Source organism: Contarinia nasturtii, unplaced genomic scaffold (genome assembly GCF_009176525.2).
Source record: "Contarinia nasturtii isolate CC-2019 unplaced genomic scaffold, AAFC_CNas_1.1 Cnas_scaffold_928, whole genome shotgun sequence".
Classification (NCBI taxonomy): domain Eukaryota; kingdom Metazoa; phylum Arthropoda; class Insecta; order Diptera; family Cecidomyiidae; genus Contarinia; species Contarinia nasturtii.
The window spans coordinates 3,201,395-3,226,692 of record NW_022198275.1 but is presented as its reverse complement, the minus strand read 5'-3'; the positions used below and the strand labels follow the sequence as shown (position 1 = coordinate 3,226,692).

Genomic DNA, 25,298 nt, shown 5'->3' with positions numbered 1-25,298 from the left:
GAATGAAAATGCATTTGTATGGGTGAATTCATCTATTCTTTGCTTGTTCATCGAAAATATATGTGTATATTTTGTGGTCGTCGCTACGTTCGTGGCCATGTTTGTGTGTTGTGCGTTTTCAAATCGAGTTGGATTGTGATTCTTGTCGGGCGGTCAGGCTACCATATCATCTATTCGCTTTAGTTTTCAATTTAATTTGTTTCCACTTTAATTTCTTTGTGTCAATTTCCCGATTAGTTGATGTTTTCTATCTAGAAAATGACAATGAAATTGATGAAAATTTAAAGCATACGCAAAAAAAGTGAAAATAAAAGAAATAAACCAGGTAAAGAAAGAAAGATAGATAGAAAGAAAAAGAGTCGAATTTTAGTGTGTGAGAGTGTGCAACACATTTTGCATTTGATTTCTTCGGATTCGAGCATTAGTTCGTACGATACAACATCTATATATATATGTACATATATGTATTTATATTGTACATATGAAATTTTCTTTTTTTTTTGTTAAGTGTGTTATCAAAATCGGAATCATCGTTCAGTTTAAAATACGAGTATTTTCTTTGAAATGGTTTTTTTTTCGTTTCTCTCTGTGTGTATGCATGTTATTCTCTATCGGTAATTCAGTAAGCGAAATGATGAAAATTGAATGTCTATAAACGACACTGAAGATACTAGATTTTCATTTATACACATATATTTATAAAAAAAATTACTGTTCATTGTTAAGTTCGTCTTGTTCGTTGCCGTAATTTAAAGTGTGTGCATTTTTATTTGTTCATGGCTTTGGCTCTCCATTGAAATGAATTGAGACGTCGACAACTACGACGGCTATTACTTCGATTACAACGTGAAATATTTTAGTTTTTCTTTTCATTCATTGCTCGCTCACGCTGCTTGTGTGCTTCAAATACTTCATTTTTGTTTCGTACGTTGTGTGCAAAGCATTTTTGACGCTATTTACACCGAGATAGGAAGAGGGAGAGAGACAACGAATAATGAGAACCGATTGAATATCGCTGATTTGAAGCATATTATTTTACGAGTGCTAACATAACTGTAACTTGTAAATGAAATAAAAAAAAGTTTATTCAATGTGTAATTGTGTGCGCTGCAGTTATTTTAACTTGTGTTCACGGGTCAAGTGGATTTCAGTAATTTGTGTTCGCGCCGCATTTGAACGAGTATACGAAGAAGAATAGAAGAAAAAAAAAATGAAAGAATAAAAGTAAATACAAAGTGAAACTATAAAATGAAATGAGAGGTAAATAAGAGAAGAAGCAGAAAAAAGTATCAAACGTGAGCGGGAAACCAGAGTTGAAATATTCGAACGAAAAATATTTGTAGTAATAATTAAGAAGAAGAAGAAGAGATTAAGACGGAGGGAAAGACAATGTTTCGTGTCTTTACGGCAGAGCCATGTGTTTGTAGTAGCTGTTGGTGATAGCAATGTGGTCAATGTATGTAGTGACATCGATTTTGTTAATAATATTTTTTTTGGCAGTAGATATTGTTATTTTTTTTTTTTTCAAACCACATGAAATTTGTCAACGTTACATATTTCATTGGGTTTGCATTCAACTGAAATGGCACGTAATATGTAAAGAGAGCGCATCGCGAAACTAATCATCATTGTAAATCGTCTGTGGTGCATAATATATATTTCTTTTATCGATTTAAGAAAGTTACTGAACACATGTATGTGCCAAAGAGAAAATAAACGATCAAATAAAATCGAAAACATTGTGAAATATAAATGAAACAAAAAAAACTTCAAACAAACTTCGATTTAACAAATTTTACGAAAAAAAAAATGAATGAAAGTTACAATTGTGCAGTTTGTTGTGATGAAAATAAAAACCATAGTTGAATGGCAACCATCATAAAAGTGACAAGAAATTATCGATTGAATATGACCAAGAGAAGAGACACCATGCGGTTGAAGTTTACACCGAATAACTGCATCAATGGAATTGATTGCATTGTTTTAGACAAATTGATGAAGTGAAGCAGAGAAGAGACGAAACAAACATTCCAAGAATAATGTGAACGATGACGAAAAGAGAGCAATATTTTGTGTGTAAAAATAGGAATTGTGCTGATGCTATCATTGTTATTTGCAGCACGACATTTTTGAGTGCGTTTAAACCAACATGTTGAAGCTATTTTCAGTGTTGCAGTGTGTGTATGTGCATGTTGTTTTGTGTGTGTATTATTTTTTTTACACTCCGATAGGCTGTATTCGCTCCATGCTGTGTAAAGGGTTTTTGTTGTGCAACCTATTCGAGCGATGTGATTGAACTGTCGATGCGTTGCTCTCAATTGACTCTCGATTTGGTCGATAACGTGAACTCATTTACCACATAGCCTCAAACCGAACGAAATAAAAAAAAACATCGATCCGAACTGAACTCGAATACATTACCATTGAATGATTGTACAATTTTATGATTTATGTCGATAAGTTCCTGTACAATAATGAAGAGTTAAAAAATGATTTGTATGTCTGTAAGCCATGTGTGTGTGCCTATAACAACGTTTTGCCATTGTTTTCTATCGTCGGGTGTTTATTAAACGAAACGAAAAACGTAAACGAACAAAGAACACGACTCAAAAATGAACGGGCAACAAACGATGTGTGCGCGACTTCGTTTGTCGTGATGAGCCTCTGAATCGCATGTTTCACTAAAATATTGACTTCGATCGTTCTATATGATTTTCCAAATGTGAATTCATGTCTGCGACCATATTGAATTGGTAAAAACTGATTCAATCCTGGTGTCTACCGTTTCATAATACATTGTATTGCAATTTCCATCGCGCCATTATTTTGTGGTTGTTTTCGTTTTCTGACTCTCGCATATGTGAAGAAATGGAAATAAAACATACACTTCCTAAACTTCCCGTCTCTCTTGCTCAACCAATATACCATTGTTTTGTCTGAGTTTCGCTATTTATTGATTTTTCGCTTTGTTTCGATTTGCTCCGTGATTTCAGTCTGTGTCGCTGCTGTTATATTCAAAGCGAACGGTTTTTGTAATGTTTTTACATTATGTATTCAAGTTGAAATATCCACACAACGAATGGATGGAGTAGAAACGCGCATCGGTTTGAAATCTTGTCGAAGTATGTACACGTTCACATTCTATTTGGCTTTACCTATTTTGAATTTATATATACATGAGACGAAGGTGGTGAATCCATCGAATGAACTGCGAACTGTTGGAGACAGAAAATAACATAAAAACAACAAACAAACAACGACTCTGCAGCTATTCCGACTCGGACATGGTATTGTAAATGAAAACGTTGCGGCCCAATAGCTTGCTACCGTATAACGAATTTATCGCGAATATGTGGTACCTGTAAAGGCGCCGATAAATATAAAGCCCAGCAAAATGCCATTTATTCATGCCTTCGACCATCTTCCGAAAATTCAGGGAAAAACGGATGTTTGGTAACGCTCAATTCAAGCATTTTACCATACGAGACGTTTCGTTCCTTTCAATCAGTCTAATCAATTTGAGCGCAATATCATTATATTTCATTGAATTGAGTCGTGTTTTTTTTAAATTGCGCAGATATACATAAAAATTGATTTTGTCTACGGCAGCATACAATTTATGGAATGGCTTGTTGAAAACCAACATGAATGCATGCCCGAGGCAATTTCAGACAAGCGACACTGTTTTTGATATGGATAAAATAAATGGAGCTATCTATGCATCGTTAGAATATTGTATATGGTTTAGCTTTCATGGTGAATGACCAAAGCCCTCGAAAAATATTTGGTGTGAATTTCGTCACCATGGCATGGTGTGAAAAAATCTACAACAACATTGTTGGTACATCGTATTTTCGCGTACCTTGCATCATAAATTCCACTGTGAATAATGTGCTGATTGACTTTCTCATCCCAAACTCATTTCGAATGGCATCGTCGCTAACATTGTCTATTGAAAAAAAATTTGTTGATGATATTTTTTAAATATTGATTTTATACCAACTCTATCCATTTCTAATATGTTATTTTTGTTATCGAAAAATGATGCGATTTAATTCATTTTCATTCATAAATCAATAGATGTGTCTAGCCATACCATGTTATTTCTTTTACATTTTTTTTTGTATTTTTTTAAATTTATAATTATAATAAATAATTATAATTTAGATAACGTTGAAAATCAAATGCTACCGTTAATGCTACTCCAATCATCAAAGCATATGCTATATAATTTTCATGTTTCATTTCTATTCATTTGCATCAGACGTTAAAAGAACTTTACATAATTTGTACATCGCGTACTCATCTCGTTATAAAATTCTATGGAAACGTGTTTTCGCAGAAAATTCATGCAAGCAAAACCGAAATGTATCAATCTTACAATAAACATTCTGAATAAAAACTGGTAGACAGATGAATTAAAAAAAAATTGTTTGGTCCCCACACAGAAGACCAGAAGTCTGTTACAAAAATGACAACCTGTATCCATATTTCATTTGTATAGTCGTTCAATTATTATTATTATCATTTTTTGCACCGTAACAGACAATCGCGCCACCAGTAATTTATTCAACGAAATGTGAACGCCCTGTTGCCGTCCAATTCGTTTTTGGTCGATTTTTTTTTCTCGTTGTTTTGAAATCGACTCGCACTGTCACTTGTTCGCTTGGAATTCTCGTTTCTCGCATTTCGCTTAAATCGTTTGTTTTCATTTATACGAAAGAGCACACGAAAAACAAACATGCTCATGCTCCAATTTTGTTTGTTCTTTTTGCTGTTGAAAAGTGCGAAAATAAACTTTCAATACTTGAAATAAATTTTCGATGCCTTCGGTTACCGTCTTTATAATGAAATACGCGCATTTGGAATCTATTCTTCTTCAACATTTCCATCATATCATGTAGACACATCAGAGAAAGCAACAACAACAATAACAACAACAATAAAACCCGAACCCAAACTAACACATACACACACACACATCCATCCATCCAATGAACGTATTTGAGCCTCTTTTTCATATACTTTGTTTTGCCAAATGGTTCGGTTTGTGCTGAGCGAGAGATGCTCTCAACAATACTCAATGCACGCATTCATGTGATTGTGTGACGACGACGACAACGACGACTACGGTGTTTGACTCGATACGATTTGGTATGCAATGGAAAAACCAGCTTGGAATTGAAGGAAAAAAGTGTTCATTTTATCGATGATGTGTATACATATATGGCATGTGACTGTAGTTGATGGTGTATATGTGTACGTGCAATGTATGTAACTGTATAGTTTATGCGATTGTATTGTTTGGAATGTTGTTGGTACTATCCGGTGCATATGTATTTGTGAATTGTGCCTAAAGTGATTGTTTTCATGCACGAGAGCAAAAAAAAAGAAGATAAAAATAATAAACGAAACAATGGACAAAATAGTGGAAAAGTTGAAAATAAACAGTTGAAAAAATTGCGCGGTAGAAAGATACAAATATATTATACGATATATACATAGTTCATCATCATGATTTCTTTTTTCTTTTTTCGATTACATTTCGACGAAATGATTTCGTTAGCTCTTGTCTTTTTTCGTGTTAAATGGTTTTTTTTGGACCTATCAATGTGTGTGCGCGCGTGCGAGTGTGAGTGAAGTTTTTTGTGTTATTCCTGTTGTTTAGTGCGCCAGAGGTTTTTGACTTCTCTTCTCGTTCGTCTCGTGCGTTTTCTCGGCATGTGTGTAAATGATTGCTTCTTCTTCTTCTTCTTTTTCCTTGGCCTCTTCTCTCGTGTGTTTGTTGTTTTTTATACTATTTTTCTCTTTGAAACTGGCAGCCAGGCATTCAAGATGTTTTCTTTTTTTTCTCTACACCATGTGAAACTAATGCATGCTACGAATAAACTAGAATCCACATTGAAATAAATATTCGACGAATGTTGTGCGTGTACATGTCAATACATTTAATATATATATGCTATTCAGCCTACGGTAAATGGGCTTAGACTTTTTCTTTCTGTGTTCGAAATAAGACGGCTGTCTTTTTTTTTCATGAAATATGTTTTGGCTGCAATGTGGAAGTTGTTCAACAACATTCGATGTCAGTTGGTTTTAACCACTTACGAACACCTTTTCTCAGTGCATATTTATTCTATTGTTGTATAATAAAATGTATGAACTGCGGTCAATGGAAACCTTCACGATGAAACAATCAATATAATAAAATTGGTCAATGTCTCTTCGAAAAAGGTGCAAATTACTGCAACACAAAGCTGTCAACTTTCAGGAAAATCTCTAATGATTTAAATTATGAAGAATTTCTCAATGATTCCCATTAACACTTCGGCATGTGCCGAATAAACAGCAAAAAGCGGTGTTTTGGTGCGAAACATCCCAGTAAATACCATTTGGTCGAATCTAATATTGTTGAAGAAATGGAAAAGTTTCTCCAAAAATTCAGTCAGAGTGATTCTTCGTAAAAAGTAAATAATACTACCATATTCTTGTATTGTTTCCGTTGTTTTTTGCATTTCTCCAAAATGTTTATGGCCATTCTACGCCATAAAACCATAAGACTAGACTAATTTTTATGCTCTTTCTGGTTTTTACATTCACAAAACGTGTATTTACGACAGTATTTTTCACAGAAAATCGAAAATATTTTTAAATCCCGGCGAGAGCATTTCTCTTTCAAAATGATTATTACTTCCGACTCAATGTTATTTTTACATCATCTTCTGTCGTTAGAACTTTTTACTTAAAAAAAACACACCAAACAGCTCGTTTGTTCTCATTATTCAAAGATCGTACCATTTGCTCAAAACACGTTTTGTTCACATTTCTAGCGAAAATTTAACTAAAAATGAAACCTTTTGTTGGACGACAAATTTCAATATAAGCAAAGGCAAACCGACAGAAACACGAGTGACATAGAAACTACGCTAAAAAATTGTACCTACTTTTTCATTGGCGCATTGTGAAACCGAAGCAATAATAAGCAAATGTCGAATGATGAGCAAATGAATGAGAAAGAAAGAGAAAGAGAACGTGCGCTCGATCATTAAGTTCAGCAGCATTCGGCATTAACACAGTTCGCCTGATGTTTACCTTCAATCTAAATGCTACGAATGCCTACTATATGAACATGCATACAAAAGGCCTCAGTTCAAAACGATATTAGAAATGCACCATGAGAAAAAATCTATTCAAAAACATTCGACCGTTTGCATACACTTGAAAAACAACAAAAAAAAAACGAAGAAAAATCGCGTACTAGAAAAATAAAGTGCTAAAGTCACGTAAGCCATATTTCATCTGCCATTGCTATTGTCGTTGATATGCGGTTGTTCATCTGAAAGAGCGAATGAATTTATGGGTCTTGAATTCATCAGACACACACACACACACACAGAGAGAGAGAGAGAGAGAGAGAGAGAGATTCCATATGATTGTTTTGTGGTTGAAAAGAGTAAAAGTTGGTGGAAATGCCATCATTAGACCGTTTCGCATTTGGAATCGACTACAAAACAATGATTTGCAATGAAACGTATACATTTTTTGATGAATCGCAGCACATTCATCATCAAAAGCAATTCATTAATTGCCGAAGAATTCTGCGATTTCATTATCGCTGGACTTTATTTTTCGTTTGCGATTGCATTTCTTGTTTGCAAATCATTTGATACGACACGGTATTGTTTACATTGAATTAAAATACAATATTCATTTTGAAATAAATCATACGGGCTCGATACTTGGAATAAACAGAATTCAATTGCATAAAGCAATGGTGTTGTTTAGCAAACACAGAAAAAAGAGAGAAAGAAAAAAATACAGTAAAAATTGCAGTAAATAGCACAGAAACAAGGTATACTGGTTGAAGAAGAAAAAAAGTGCGAATCATGCATACAAGTGCATTTTGCAATTGAAAATCATCAAACACTATGAATTGCGAAAAAAAACATGTTTTTTCTAGTATATCGTCACTGCTTTTTTCATTCGCCTTTCCCTTTCTTACACTCGTTCATAGAAATTTCATTTCAACATTTACAATCAACAGCACAAAAAGGGAGACAGAGAGAAAGAGTACACACACAAATCTATTATGACTTGTCGGTTGAATTTCTAAATGACGTTTGCTATATTTCAAGCAATTCCGTGTACCGTATGCACATGATTTTTATTATGAATCCGCGCGCGCGTTTCGCATCGCTTAAATGTTGCTTCGGTTTCACAATTTATTCTCTCTTCATGTTCATGATCCAGTGCATGCATTCAATAGAATTGTGGATGTTCGTGTGTGTGCACGTAACATGTGATGGTGTGCGAAAGAGCAATTTCAAGTAAATATGCCAACACAATGTGCTCAACGTAATAGCATTTCTATTGCATGCAAACCTCTTGGAAATATACATTCAACGGCATTTCATATCTTTCTCTCTATATTATATGGTCGTTTTATTTCATTTGCGGCTGTTCAATGCAGTTTCCTTTTGTTTTCATTGTATTGCCTACTTACGATTTGAGGCGCAATTACGAATCCAACCAATACCATTTTGAACAACAGCAAAAAAAGCGCATATTTATGCAAACACACACATACAAAGAAAAACAAACCTGTGATCCGAAGCCATTTGAACGAGAAACTTCACGTAATTTATTCATAATGCTCAGTTTCGATCGATTTACGGTCGAATAGAATTGTTCGTTAAGTTCGCCAAATAGACTCGCCAATTCTCGTTTGCAGTTTATAAATAGTGCATATTTAAACACTGTAAATTATCTACATTAATGACGGAATATAGTATATCAAAGCAAACCGCATGTATTCGAAAAGGAAAGGGAAAAGCGACTTAGTTTACGTGCTAAATGTAGAGAACTTGTGTGTATGATTACTATTATGGTGCGATACCAGTGTGCTTATGCAATGCATTAGTATGCAATCGTCACAATGAACATTGAACGATACCAAACGGAAAATTCGTTGTTTTTTCTTCCATCTCTTTCTTTGTAACAATAAACGCCGTTTTCATTGAGTAACCACCAATTAAATGCAACAGATAAAATCCTTTGTATTTCATATTTGAAAAAGTCATCTTTTTTTCGTTTATTTATTAATTTGATGAGATGTTGTGCTGAATAGAAAGAGATATTATTTATGCATAGCTTTTGTCAGTGACAATAACAAGAGAAGAAAAACTTCTTGGTCGCTTATTGTTCTGACCGATTTATCCGCTGCCATTATTTATAATTGCTGCTATTATCGGGCGCATTTTATCGATTGTATTACACAATGTGGCATTGTTTAGTTAGTTTCAGTCGAATTTTGCACGAAATTTGACGTTTTGTGATACGAATCTTCATTCGCTATGGAATGAAACAAGACATTTGTATTTGATTTGAACATGAACAGTTTGTACTATTCCATAGCATGTGAATAACATCGGAATGATACTACTCATTGACCCCATTTCAACGAAATATGTACATTGTTGTGAAAATTTTAGATTTCAAGCAAAAATTGTGACATTCAACGTCAAAAAAAAAAGAAATCAATAACTGATTAGAGAACTCATACATTCACATTTTATGTGTAGAAGTGGCATTTCTAAGCAAAATTTTCTGATAGCTGTCTGCGTTGTACAATTTATTTGTTCGTAATATTAAAGTGAATGAATTGAACGGCGTGTGTATGTACTCTTGCTTGAAGCGATAAATATTTCAATGATTGAGAGGCCCAAACCGACGAGTTTTGCTTGACATAGAACGGTGAAAAATCGATTCGCAGAATACCACAGAGGGTAACTGTGCAAGAGTGCGTCGTCGTCGGCATAGTGGTGGAAATACCATTGCTAGAGAAATCCCAAGCCGTCTACAAACTATATCATTCTTCGCTATTCACTGTGTAATTTCGCATCGATTTTCACATCAATTGTCGTTTTTCCTCCTCCATTCGTACATAATTTTCATTTTGCTGCTACCCTCGCCATTTCGTTCCCTTTTGCTCGAACAACAACACCAGCATCCAGCTACATAGCATCGAATGCGCTGAGAAAAGAAAAATAGAAATACAAAAACTGATGAGAAAAAAAAGAAGCATGAGCACATACAAACGTCATAGAATGATTTGATGTGGATGTTGCCTGCCCTATCGGCGTTCCGATGGGCAAAAAGCGTAATGTTTACCAAGAAGTTGATGAACAAAACTCAAGTGAACTTTCTCTGTTCAAGCGTGTACTAGCGTCTACAGCAGCAAAATATCGATTTTTACTTTCTTCACATATCAACCCAACAAAAAATATGTGTTCGAGACAATCCCCGTAAAAATAATGATGTACAAGTTTGCTCACATTGAAGCTGCTGCTGTCGCTGCTTTGTTTAAAATTATTGTTTTTTTTTTTTGTTATTCGACCTTACCAGTCTCGACAAAAAAATTAAATTGAAAATTCGAGAAAATTTATATCTTATACAGACATATCATCATATAATATGGGCTCAAGAAAAGCCAATGAATTTAATTTTCCTTCGTGACAGATGAGAAAGAAAAAGCATATTTCTCACTTGACAACAGAGCAACTGGCTGATTGAAAATGTTCATCTTTGCAGTGGTTTTTCTATGTGCACTTTGCTAGAAGAAGACGAAAATTTTTTTCGATGTTTTTCTTTTGGGTCGGCTGTGTGAAAATTGTAAATACGATCAAAGTCTATGTACATAAATGGGTGGAATAGCTGTGCGCATGTGTTCTCACAGCATATCGACAATGAGTTTAGCATTCTTTTTTTCGCATTTTGACTCTTGGCTCAATTCTTAAGCTCATGTTTTTCTTCAATTCTATTTCGTAATCCGTTCTTTCGAAAAAGAACGAAACCAAGTCAAATCTGCACTTGAAATATGAAAGTATAGCCAAGAGTAGTGAATTATCGTACAAAAAGCTGAAGAGAAAAAAAGAGCACACAGTTTCAAGTCTTGAAACTGATTCAATTGTTTGTTTGTTTTTTTTTTTTTTATCTTGAGCTGCGTACCGATTTCGAATGAAGAATGTTTATTCAAGTAACGTCATGTCGACTAATTTAAAAATAACAATTACGCACACTATATACATATGTATTTATGTATCAATTTGGAACAATGTCGAGAAATGTACGATATATTGAAAAGAGAATCAATGTCAAATAGCCTTGATCTAGACCTCTTCATTCATATACGCACTCAGTCTCCTTTCGCTATCACACTCTCTTTCGCATTCGTGAGTGGAATGCCATTAATAATAACATTCCCGGCTATAATTTTTTTTATTGTCATTTTATTTTAGTATACAATATAGCTTTATTGTGCAACGCGGTGTCAGCATATAAATATATATATTCATTCCGTACGCAATCAACAATGGATAATCGTCATTGTTTTTTTTTCGCTCACACTCTCTCTCAGTTTATCATGTACACTTCCAATTGTTCAATGCATTCTGTTTATTTTGGTCATGTACACAATATTTTTTACTTTCTTGGAATTATTTCTTAATCACCAAAATGCGAATATGCATTTCGCTTATGATTATAATTATTTTATTTAGAAAAAAACAGAACGCTTACTTTGGGATCAACATATTTTTAATTTTAAATAATGACGCCTCTTGGTTTGAATGTGTTTGCTTTGCTCTTATTTTGATTTTATTGCTTCGCAAGCAAATTTGTATATTTTGAGAATATACATTCAAATGAATTTTACGAGCATTTTCATTTGTATGCGTGCTTGACGAAATTTTGATTCAACATCGAGCTGATTTGATTACCCTCGCTCATTGGATTGTTGTTTACATTCAGTCACAATATCTCAATATTCTTTTCGCTTATGTTCATTTAAAAAAAAAAACACTTATAATTTACAATGGTTATGACTCATTGAGTCAGACTCAATGCTGTGTCTGGATTTTGGTTTTGCTTATTTCTCGTATTTTTTTTTTACGTTTATTTTTATATATTCAATAATCAGATGGTTGATCTGAGGTCAATACAGACAGTATGCAATCATCTCAAACGCCGTTTAGATTTATCGCTTACAATTTGGCTATGCCATACGATCGATGTAGGAAAAAAAAAGGAATCAGGTTTCCACAATTCAAAGTAAAACAAGTGAAATAAAATACTGCAATCCTGCCATAACACGAACGTTTAATAACGGGATGTGTAACCACAGAGTAGTAAAGCCTGAATTTGCATATCAATTCAAAACGGACGAAACAAGAGACTATAGCAGATTGTAAAACTTGCAGTAATAAGTATACACCATGTGATTAGCCTGGTTTCAATTTGTTTCGGCAGTCATTCGACAACTGACTACCTATTTTTTTATTATTTCACTTTATTCTGTTATTTTGTGATGAGTGAATTTATTGACATAAATACCAACATGCCAACGCCTGTCGCTGCTGTTGCGTTTTCAGCTCATTTTTTTTTTCGCATCTGATTTTATGTATATCGTCTTCTCTTGCTGTTTTTCTCCCTTTGTACTCACATTTCAATCAAACGTTATCTGATTAAAGTCACGTGAACGTGCTGCCAAATGAAAACTAACCGAAACGGCAACAGTGATCGCGCAAAAATTTCACACATAAACATCAGTAATTTATTTTTACATTCCTTTCGGCTTGGCTTGCGCTTATGCAAAACAACAACAGCGATAAAAATTGACCTTGATATTGAAAATAAAATTGAAATATAATGATAAATGGCCATTTCAACCCAATAAGAAAATTCACAAGAAAATAAATAATAATTTATTTCAATGGGGGAAATGACAACAACAACATAAGACGAAATAAACATTGTTTGCATGACTCTTTGCAAGTTTGTTTGGTTATTTTGATTCCAAATCTATTTTTAGTAGCATACCAAATTCAGTGTGAAATAAATTGCAATTGCTTTGGTATCGAAGTTAAACAAAAACAAGAAAAATGGTTGAAAATGGAAAAACCATCGATAAAAATTACAATGACTCTTTGATTCGATTGGAAATGAAGCTCTTATTTTATTAAATCGAGCATTGACCGAACTTTACCTTGAATCCACTTCAAAGCACGAAACCGTGCTCATCGCGTGAAAATGCGAAAGCAGGGAACAAAAACATAAGAGAGGTGAACAAAATTTGAATTATGGTTTATCGCATGAAAAACGCCAAAATTCCATCTGAACAACATTTCCAAATATGATTTTTATAACGATTGTTTCGAATGAAAGCGTTTGCTGAAGAGTTTTGCATTGCATGTAAATGTATAAACGCGGCGTTTATAAAAGAAATTTATGTATAAAAATATCGAACTTGGAGTCTTGCCTTTACTTTTCTTTCTTCTCTTTTTCACTCGACTCGTTTACTGGTGGCTTCCATTGCTGTTCTATTTCAATTGTTTGTCTATTGCTTTTTTTGGGTGTTCATCATTTAGCAGTCTATGTATTTCAGATAGATATCCATCCGAGATATTTTAGAATATCTGGATATTCAACGCAACTGCACAGCGCCAGAGCTGTGTGCGTCGCAAATAGAATCTACGGTATGTCGCGACGTATATGTGTATCAAGTGCCGCACGTACACAGTCACACTGTGTCTGTATTTTACGTGTAGCGACATACCGTAGATTCTACGTGCGATACACACAGCTCTGGCTCTGTGCAGCTGCGTTAAATATCCAGATATTCTAAAATATCTCGGATGGATATCTATCTGAAATACATAGACTGTCATTTAGATTTGTATATATGTTGTGAACTCTCTCTCTCCCCTTTTCTTTATCTCTTTTTCTTCTTGCTCAATCGTAACCATATAGCCAATGTCTGAGAGAGGCACATTTTGAAATAATTGCTTTAGCTTATATAACGAATAAATCGGCAGCGTGAAGCTCGAGTATTTTGAGGCGAATGAACTATGTATCTGATTTGTAGTTTAGCGTAAATGCCGCGTCTTAATGGCGTGCTTCGCCGGTTTCGTAATTCTACTCTCTCTCTGTATGTGTTTTGAGCGTGAATGACTCAAATATTTCACATTTTGTTTTTGTACACTGAATTTATTGCTACAATCCGAAGATATAAGCATTTTTAATGAATGAAAATTCCCAATTGGCGCAATAGCCACTTTTAATACGTATATATATTAATTTTGTTTCTTTTTTTTCTGTTTCTCTGAATTTTTATAGAATAAAGCGAATTTTGAACCATGGATTGATGGTAGCATAAACGTAGTCCGAAATGAGTTCGATATCAACAATTATTGTCAAGGAACAGCTGATGAGAAAATTCACAGGAGGAATTCATTTAAATAAATAAATTGACCAAAAAAATAAGTAAATTTGACAAAAAAGGCGATAAATAAACGCAAAGACGGTTTAGCAATTGAAGAGAAAGGAGACGGAGTGTGTGAACGAGAGATAGAAAGAGAGAGAGAGAGAGAGAGAGAGAGAGAGAGAGAGAGAGAGAAGGAGTGAGTAAGAGTTAAGTGACAGACATTTGCCATTTGTCATCGAACATGGCAACGTCACAGCATCCATGTCTAAAGCTCAACTCACCGGCTTACGTGGAGCCGATGTTTTACAAATGGCCACTTCAAACTGGATCCGGTGCAGCCCACGATAGTGGCATCGAAATTCTGGATGCAATCCGATGGGTATGTGAAATGCTATCCATTCTTTTGATTATTTTTCCATTATTTTTTCTTCTGATTACCCCTAGGTATGTGAGGACATGCCTGTAGTCAAAGCTGCACTCGAAAATATCATTCTAAATGAAGTGGACACAACGTGCTATGATAGTATGCGCAACGTTTGCGATACATATAATAAAGCGATTGACAGTATCGCCGGACTGGTAAGTTAAATTCTCTGTTTACCTGCTACTGACCCATTAAAAATTTCGAATTTCGTTGATCATCTAATTCGATTTGTCTTGATGTTATTAGGAAAAGGGAACATCGTTGACTGAGCAACGATTGAATAAGTTCGCTTCTCGTGAACTTTTGCGTCACGTGATCCAACTGGTTTATAATACAGCTGTCGAAGAGCCAGATAAACTCAACAAATATGAATCATTTTCACCCGAAGTCTATGGTGAAACGTCATTCGATTTGGTCTGTCGAATGATCGATTTAATTTCAATATCGCCCGATGATGTGTTCATTGACTTGGGTTCGGGCGTTGGTCAAGTCGTTCTTCAAATGGCCGGTGCACTTCAAATGAAATCATGTTTGGGCATTGAACGAGCCGAAGTGCCATCAAAGTATGCCGTCGAAATGGATTTAACATTTCGTCGTTGGATGCGATGGTTTGGAAAGAAATGGAACGATTATGAATTGATCAAAGGTGACTTTTTGGCCGATGAACATCGTGAAAAAATCAATTCCGCCACAATTGTGTTCGTTAATAATTTTGCGTTCGGACCAAATGTTGATCATCAGTTGAAAGAGCGTTTTGCTGATTTACGTGATGGTGCCCGAATCGTATCATCGAAAAGCTTTTGTCCACTCAATTTTCGTATAACTGAAAGGTAATATTCATTTTTTATTTCAATAATACACCAATACATAATGCATTACTTAACGATTTGATTTGTTATTGCAGAAATCTAAGTGACATCGGAACAATAATGCACGTTAAAGAGATGTCATCGTTACGTGGATCGGTGTCATGGACTGACAAACCGGTTTCATATTACTTGCACGTAATCGATCGCACCAAATTGGAACGATATTTCCAACGATTGAAGAGTGGCGGCGAAAATGGAAATGGCCGAGGAAATCGGTACACACGAAATAATAATGGAACCAATGAGAATTCCACCGATTCAGATCAAGAGATTATGAATGGTACCATCAACGTCAATGTTAACGGCAACGCAAATGTCAATGCCAATTCAAATGGTAATCGACATCGTCGAACCTGGTCCGATAACACCAATTACAAAGACAAGAGCAGTCACTCAGATGACGAAGAGAATAATAATTCACGAAATCGAAAACAAAATGTGCTAAAGAAACGTAAAAAGTTGGCGAGAAAAGCGGCCGAAAAGTCAGCGACCACAGCAACAACGAACCAAACAAATGGTGTACAAAAGAGACGACCACAGAAGGCAAATGCCACTGGTGTAACAACAATATCGAATAAGAAAGGTGGTCGCAAGCGAAACTTTAAAATTGTCGGTTTGGATTTATTGCACAGTCACACACTATCGAGTACAAGTTCACAGGCGATGGGCAGACGATTGCCACCAGCACCAGGTTGTGTGGATCAACAGTTGACTACACTCAGTGGTAATATGACACACGAAGAGCTCAATATACCAACTGCTCCGGGCGATACACCATACGCTTTGCAAATATTGCTCGACTTATTTCGCAATCAATACATGCAAACTTTGGATCAAATGCGAAATCCAGCATACAAAGAGAATGTCAACAAACAAGTGTCCGATGAAAAGGAACGCAATAAAAATCTATTGAATCGTGTCAATCAACTGGAGAAACAAATTAAGGTGCTGATTGATGACAGCGTTGCATTGCTGAAGGCGCGAATGAATGAGCTGGGCATCGAAATGACTAGTCAAAATGATTTGTTGGCCAAAGCGAAAGAAATTGTTGGCCGACACAAAGATTTACAAGTGACAGCGGCCAAACTACAATCTCAAGTTGGTCAGCTCGAACGTGACCATAATCATTTGATTATGAATCAAGTGCAATTGATAGCAAACAAATATACACCAAAAGGCGAACCAATCGAATTGAATTCAAAAATATCACAAGAATTGGTGTTGAAAGAAATCGCAAGTACATTATCGCATCGCAAGAAGTTAAAAGATAAATTGACCTCATTGGAACAAGATATGCAAACGATGGATAACACACAAAATGTATCGGCATCAAGTGCGTTTGCAGTAGATGAAAAGCGATTAACCACCATTACTCCATTGCATCATGCGCAGCCCAATTCTAATTTGCATGCACCAAATACGTATGCATCGGCAACAATATCGTTGGCACCGCCATCGAAACCAGCACCATCGACCACAAAATCGCAACGAAAAAGTCGTGAAAGTCGTGCACGATCTCAAGAATGGCCTGACATACCTGATGTTGGTAAAATTGAAGAGAACAATCCAGAGATTTTGGCACAGAAAATTCTCGAAACGGGTCGTCAAATCGAAGCCGGTCGTCTCAGCAAGCACAACAAAGATTCGAATGATCAACGTAGACATTCACAGCAATTGATTGCGGATAATTCGCTAATGCCAGCACCAACTGTTGTCGTTAAATCAGTGCGTGGTGGACAAACGAACGTTGTTGCCGCTTCAGGTACCACTGCTATCGCAAATCATACACCGATGCAACCAAAACATTCATCGAAAATTGTACAAGACACACCAAAGGTGGTGAACTTTGAAGACAGACTGAAGAGCATCATTACGTCGGCATTGAGCCAAGATCAGGAACAACGTAAGAATCACCCAAAATCGAATAATGCACAGCCTTCACCGACACAACAGTCGGCATCAAATCTGTACGCAAAATCGTCGTATCCAAATTCACAAGCTGCCACACCGAATGCCAATCCAACAGCACCAACGCACAATTTTACACAGAATATCATATCGGGAACACATCATTTAAATGCAGCCACAACAATTTCAGCTGTTAAACCGTCCATTAACAACAGTATGTCAATCAAATCGGCCGACAATTCATACGCAATGATTTCGAATAAATATGCCAGCGGATCTGGTAAATACGGTCAACATTCGAATCAAGCCCAGCATGCATCTCATTCAATGGCACATTATCAAAAGAATCATCATGCACAATCATCCGAAGCGTCGATAACACCGCGTCATTCACCTCATGGCCCATCACCCATAAATAACTATTCACAACTGGCACATCATCGCGACAACGAACGTAATATTGATTTGCAACATCATCCACACAATAACAGTAGTAATCGTGAACACATCATGCAACATCAAAATCAATATATTCCACACATTGATGTGAAAAATGAATTTAAAACGCCCGAAAAAATGCGATACGTGGAACGTATTTCAAATCATGTTTCAATAGATGAGCATAATATGAATCGCGCCTTTATCGCTGAAAATATGAATGCCTACAATTCATCAAGTCGTCCGTCATCGACGTCGTCATGCGCATCAAGCGGTCATCATAGTATGGGCAGTGGACGACAAATGATTGCAGCCACACCGCCATTACAATCGCCAAATAATTTGCCCGACTACACGCAAGTTTCACCGGCCAAAATGGCATTGCGTCGTCATTTATCTCAGGAGAAAATATCACAACAATTTGGCCCTGGCAATGGTTCGATGTCATCCAAAACGATTGGCGATCTGGTGAATGGTGAAATTGAACGAACGCTTGAGATCTCACATCAAAGCATTATAAATGCAGCCGTTGATATGTCGGCAATGGGTAGTTCTGGTGCTGTGATCAATGAACGTGTTCAACGGCCCGAACGAGTCAATGTTCGTGTTATGGATGAATTGATGCCACCGCAACATCAACCATTCGGTGGTGCGACCGCATACTCGAATCGTAATCGTGAAATCACCAAATCACCAGTGCATTTACATGGACAAAGTAATTTGGCCACATTAGCACATGTTGCACACAATCACAAACAGATGACAACACAACATTCGTATTCAACCGGTCACACAAAACCATTGACAATACAAACAGTTTCACCACGTTCAACTGGATCGGCACAATATTCACCCTCATCAAATCATTCGTTCACATCACCATCGATGCGACAAAATGAACAAATTCACCAAACACAACCGACAAAATATATGCCGCTACCTCGGGCCGATATGAAAATGAATTGGGAATCGTATTTCAATGAATCAAAAACGGCGATGCTGCATCAAAATCAACAGCCACCAAAACCAATTATGCATTCGAAACGAACTGATATGCCAGAGGAATCGCATCGTAACAATGGCGGACCACCATTGGAAGGTATAGGTTTTTTTATATTCGACTTTATTTAGAATTTGAAATAAATATTCCTATTTTGATTGGAATGTTACAGGTTTGGCTGCATCATTACAACAGCGTGTCATTGCCCAAATGAAAATAAAAGAAGAACGTGATGTTGTTGAACGACAAAAACGAGCCGAAATTAATCCCATTCATAATGGAAATGTAACTATTACACCAACAACTCACATCAAAACCGAAGGTAAATCAACATCACTTTTTTATCAAATGGTTATTTTGTTCCAGCGCCTAAATTGAATGAAATTTTTTTTTTACAGCTTTAGGTGCCCTGAAACGTTCATCGCCACACACACAGCACCATCGACCGGCAAAAATTCGTCCACACTATGGCAGTGGCATGTTGTCACCAAATGAAAATCATCGCGAGTTGATGAGTCCGGAAATCAATTCGATGCGATCCGAAGAGCGGGCTCATATTCGTCCCAAAATTGACGACGGTTAGTGTTGCATTTGAACATTTCATTCCACTCGATTGTAATCATTGAATCGTAGACTATATTAAGTAATATTCATACGCAATATTCAAACGAAATATATTTTGATTTTGATCACAGTCGGCTTTGTTAGATTATTATACATTTTTTATTTTGTTGTTGAAGTATTCATTTTTCAATAGTGTTTTTCTTTATTTCTACTTAAATTATCATGTACGTTCATAATAATCGAGTATATTTCATTTTTCTCGTTGTTGTGCTGTTATCGCCGTTGAAGAAAAAAAATTTAAACAAAAAATATTAAGATAATAATATTTTTTCTAGTAATGTATGCGTAGTTTTTAGCACCATTTACAAAATATTATATAGATTCGATTTATATAATGCTAACCAATCCATACACGCACGAAACATACTCATAATACTGACTCGAATGCCATTCGAAATACAAACAAACTGGAACAATTTCTTTTATTGGTTCCTACGACAAATAAGACATCCAATTATTATCGGTTTCTATTGAGCTTTTGATAAACGTCAAGTATACACACATACACACGCACACATTTTTTCTTTTTTATGGCCCAAGCTAATTTTTTTTATTTTAATTCTTTTTTTTAAAATTGTTTGTAGTTCGATATGCATTTTACTTGCAGCCTTTTATAGATAGACCATTGAATAATGCATGTAACTTTATTGTTATTTTATGTAACTTGCACCAATCGAATGCAAACTGGTAATTTGTTATTAGGTCAATGATATTACTCCTGCAAGGCTCAAGAAGAAGAAGAAAACAAAACATTTTCTCAATGGGAGGAAATTACAGCAAATTTTAAAATTGGCGCGCTGTTTAGTTTCGATTTGAGTTGTTAAATTACATTGATGTGCTCTTTGAAATTCGGAGCGCCACCGTCGGCTCAAAGAGACTTGAAGTCTTCACATCCTCTCATTGCATTTTCTCTCCCATTTTTTTTTGTTCGACGATTCAAAAAAAAAGTAACACTTCGTCTTCGAATGAAGCTGGGCGATCAAATCATGCAATATTTTAATAATTTCAATGTTCGATGGAATTCATTTCATTTCGGTTTTTTAAATTAGAAGTAGAGTCCTAGACATAAAGCTCGTAATTCGTATGTCCTCATTTCAGAAAACAAAAAGAATTTCAAAAAAATACGATTGTAGAACAACTGTTAATATCATTCCGATGAGGTATAATTTGACTATAAATCACATACAACACCAGACACTTTCATGCTCATTCTCATTTTGTCATTCATTCATTTATATCACACATCCACACACACAAATTCATATCACTCATTCTCTCTCTCTCTCTCGCTCTTTCTTCAAATCATTTTACATAATCATATCATGTCAGAACAAAATACCAAAACTAAACTTTCAATCATAAGGTAATTAAAACTCATGCATTGACTGGCAATCACAACCCACCACATCATTAATTAAATTTAAAATCAATTCGAAGTCGTCATAAATGTCATTTTAATTTTAGAGATGAGAAACAAAATGAAATTTTCTTTACAAAAAAAAAAAAAATAAATATAATCTGTTGAAAACTAATAAATTTACAAGGAAAGTAATATATAATTTTTATCGTTTGTGTTTTCCTTTCTTCTTTCTTTTTTTTATGTTCATTTCGAAAACCAAAAACAAATCCAAAATTCGATGCAATCTGTGTCCGTACTCTCGATAAAAAAAATAAACACTGATTGGATGATGACAAAACATATACACACAATGCATACCTACACACATCTCTCAAACAATACGAAACACAAAAAAACACCACATGAACAAACAAACAAACATCTAATTCAATGACAAAAACGATATTTAAAAAAAAACAAATGATAATAATAGATCGTGGTATTGTGACAACTACAATGCATCATCGGTGATTCAATTTGATATTTCTGTGTAAACGCGTGCCAAAAAAAAATTATCTAATTTTTTGTTTTCAAAATATTACCGAAAACGTGAATTAAAGTTGTTAAATATAAATCGTGAATGTTTGATGAACAATCGAAAACGAAAAAAAATGACAAAAATGAATGAAAATATTGGTTAATAAATCAAAAGTTCAATTTTAAATGCCAGTTTATGAACAAAGTTCGCAGCAAACGACAGTTACACTCTAACACATTCACATCGCACACAGACTAAAAACTAAAAAAAAAAACACACAAGATTCTCCCAACAAAAACAAAAATGAAAACGAAATTCTCCAGCATATCAACTCCAACATCCGTCGGCCGTGCCATAAGTTCCGAACAACCATGAAGAACAAATGACGTACCGATCTAAAATACAAAAAATTGCCTCCTCAAAACTGAATTCACGTCAATTTATATTGAATTTTGAGTTGTTTTTATTTCTTCTCAAAGAAAAAAAAAAACAATCGTGAAAACAAAATACCCCAATCAATGCCAAAATCTATACCAGCCGAACTCGACTCGAAACGAAGTATGTGTGTGAACCAAGAATAGATATTATTTCCAAATATCCGTAGAAAAAAATCGCAATTTCTTGTTTTGTTTTTGGGTGAGTGTTATTAAATTAAAGCAGGTATCACGACAAACTTTTAACTAATTACACCAACTTGATATATTTTTTTCCCTACTTTTTCTTTTATTTTCTATGCTTCAATTGTACTTGTTGCTTGACCCTATTATTCTTTAATTTACCACACCAGTTAACAATGTGCAATGTTTTCGTTGATAATAAAGTCACTATTTTATTAGAAAGTATCTTATTAAATTTCCGCTAGTTTATTAACTTTTAGCGCTGACTTTGTTTTTGTTTACAATTGTATTGGTTTCCATTTGAATTAAATGCTTTTAGTGAATTTGCTTTGAAAATTTGTGATTTGAAACTATGTAATGCATTTAAATTTTTGATTTTTGTTAAAGTAAAAAAAAAAACTTTGATTGATTTGTTATGCTTTATGCGTAAGCGTGCACCTTAACTCAATTTCTTAATACTTCAAAGCTCGTAATAATGATATCAATATAATAAGTAAACTTTATAATAATTTGATGAAATATTTCTCATCAGTTTTTGTTTTTACTAATAAAATTAATTTTTTTTCTTTCTCTCGAACGTATTTCATCATCAGTGATATGATTTAAATGATGTATAAAAATCAAATCGAGTTGTTTCTTTTTTTTTTTAAATATTTTAATCGTAAAATTAAATTGTTTGATGTACAAAATGTTGATTTGAATATATTTTTTTTAAATTTGGTTTTGTTTGTGGTTTGTCATTTTGTTCTCATCTCATGTCATGTTTGTTTTCATTCAAAATCATTTCAATACAGGTCTGATTTGTATCGACGATGGAGACGATGAATCGCATTGGCAAGATCGCGTTAGTTCGGGCTTTGATCGTTTAGTTGCATTTGCATCGATTGAATTAACAAAAACGTCACGTCGTTCGATTGAAGATGGTGCACCGTCAACCAGTCCCGACTCGGGCATCAATCAAAGTAGTGACGGTCGAACATTTTTATCATCATCATCGTCCTCATCTCAATTGGATGCGCCAACAAATCTATTACGAACAGTGGTTCCAATTATGAAAACATCACCAGCCGAAGTACTTGAAAGTCCTCCACCACCGGATATGCCACGTACACCAAGCCCATCCAGTCCACCGCCAATTTATTCAGCTCAATCACCATACGATCCGTATATGTTGCATAACAGTGACGAAAAATTGAATACATCAAATCAATATGCATACCACAACGATGCGCCAGAGCCAAATCTCAAGATCCCATTGAAGTATCAACGACAATCAAAATCGGTGTCATACAAAAAGAAATTCCGCACCTGGGAATATGATGAGGATCCGAATGCTGGTGAAAATGACAGTTTGGATGACTACAATGACTATCATCAAATCAACAAATCGTCCAAATTTCGACCAAAGGGTTATTTACCAAAGGGTAAAGTGTGGAAAAATCATGAAAATGAACCGCATACATAGAATGTATGAAACGGTCTAATTGCACGCGTTTGAAACTTGGACGCCAATGTAATTTTTTTTAATAGAGAGAGAGAGGGATGAACTGTACATTTTACACGGAGTAGCATTTACAAGCATACAAAGCAGAAAAAAAAGCATTTGATTGAGAAAAGGTGTGTTTGAGAACAAAAAAAAAAAAACGATAAAAAATTAACTTCAATTTAAGATTAACCTCATTTAGTAAAAATTCATACAGATCGAGTAGGTTTGTTAAGCGATCGCATTTTTGTTTCGCCGTTTTAGTAAGTCGTGGAAAAACTAATTACAATTAACTGGTCTGATTAATTATATTATACATTTAGAAAAATATAATGTATACAAAATGAAGTGTGTTTTGAGCTTCGTTTTCGGCGTGCGTGAAACAGGCATTGAATCCGAAAAAAGAAACCTTTTCCTTTCATTTTCTAGTTAATTGATTTTAATCTTTTATTTATTTTATTTTTTTGCGATGAACCATTCAAAAATGGTAGAGATCCCCCAGAAAATATGTTAAGCATTTTTCAGTTAAAAATTAATCTTATATTTTTTTCTCTTCTTCTTGAGAACTACAAATGAATTTATATTTATGTTACAAAGCAAATGGATCGTAACATTCGCTAGACTGCCAAACGTTTTTTTTTTTTAATTCTGTTTAACAAACTTTTGTTTTCGCCTTTTTTTCCCGAATTGAACACACAAATAATTATTAATTTTTTTTTACGTTTTATGAAGTATTTTATCGAGCTTCATTTAATTTTTTTTTTCTAAACTAATATATATATATTGTATGTTTCGAACCTTTATTCGATCCACATAAAGAATGTTAACACATACATTTTATAAGGAGTATTTACGTAAGCAAGCTATAAATATAATAATAGTAAAAATCATTTAATCGCAACTATAACGAGAATTTAGTGAAAATGAAATGAATAGTTATTGGCATTTAAATGGACGAATTAGTTTTCAATCAAAAAAATTTCAAATTTCAAATTCAAAACAAAAGAGTTAAAAAAAGATAAATATTCAAATTATCATGAACAACTTTTCAAATTTATACGAAAAAGAAAAAAGTACGTTTTTACGCACTAGGCGTATATATAATTTCAACTACTTTAATTAGAGACTGATCATTTCTCTTCATTTAATTCACCTAAATGCATTCGTGTGTCCATTCGTTCTTTTTATAATACGAACACTTCAAAATCATTTTTTCTTTTGGAATGGAATAACGAATAATTTCTTTACATTACTGCCATAGAATTTAAGTGATCATCCGATCAAAATTCATTCATTCATTACATTTTTATAGAAACAAAAATTATTCAATCATATTTTTTTCTTTCTTGAATGCGATTTCGTTTCTCATTTAATGTGTTCAATCGAATAAAGTATAAAACAAAATGACGATATCATTGGTCAAAATCGAGATTTGTAAAGATCAAACCAATTTATGAATTAACCAAAAAATATATAAATTGTTTCCCATCTCAAAAAAGGATATTATCACAAAATAACAACCAATCGAATACAAAGCAATATAACCAACATTTTTTGATAGATTTTCAATACGACATGAAAATGAAATTGTTTTTTTTTTTCTGGCCGGCTTGTGTATTGTTAAGCGAACATTTATAATCTCGAATTTGCATATAAAAATGGATTAAGATGTGTTATATGTGTGATAATCGTCATGTATTGATTCTTTTTCAACGCGAAACGGAAATTGATGAAAAACCAAAATGCATAAAAGAACACAATTTACAATGATCAATCTAGCGAAAGAAAAATAATTAAA

The 25,298-nt window shown here is 34.4% G+C and overlaps 1 protein-coding gene across 4 annotated transcripts; it reads left to right on the top strand.

The window, feature by feature from the left end:
- Positions 1-133: 133 nt before the first annotated feature.
- On the top strand, positions 134-25,298 carry LOC116343114 (histone-lysine N-methyltransferase, H3 lysine-79 specific-like). Of its 4 annotated transcripts, none has more exons than XR_004201295.1 (9): positions 134-325; positions 14,173-14,639; positions 14,705-14,839; positions 14,931-15,514; positions 15,589-18,998; positions 19,072-19,221; positions 19,298-19,477; positions 21,356-22,036; positions 22,812-22,924. XR_004201295.1 is itself a non-coding variant. In XM_031771016.1 (9 exons), the coding sequence occupies exons 3-9, from the start codon at positions 14,502-14,504 to the stop codon at positions 23,480-23,482; spliced, it is 5,268 nt and encodes a 1,755-aa protein (XP_031626876.1). In that variant the 5' UTR covers positions 134-325; positions 942-1,456; positions 14,173-14,501; the 3' UTR covers positions 23,483-25,298. The 4 variants fall into 4 exon arrangements, 3 of the variants coding, with proteins under 3 accessions (XP_031626876.1, XP_031626875.1, XP_031626877.1); XM_031771016.1 differs by lacking the exon at positions 21,356-22,036 and adding an exon at positions 942-1,456 and having other exon boundaries at positions 22,812-25,298; XM_031771015.1 differs by lacking the exon at positions 21,356-22,036 and having other exon boundaries at positions 22,812-25,298.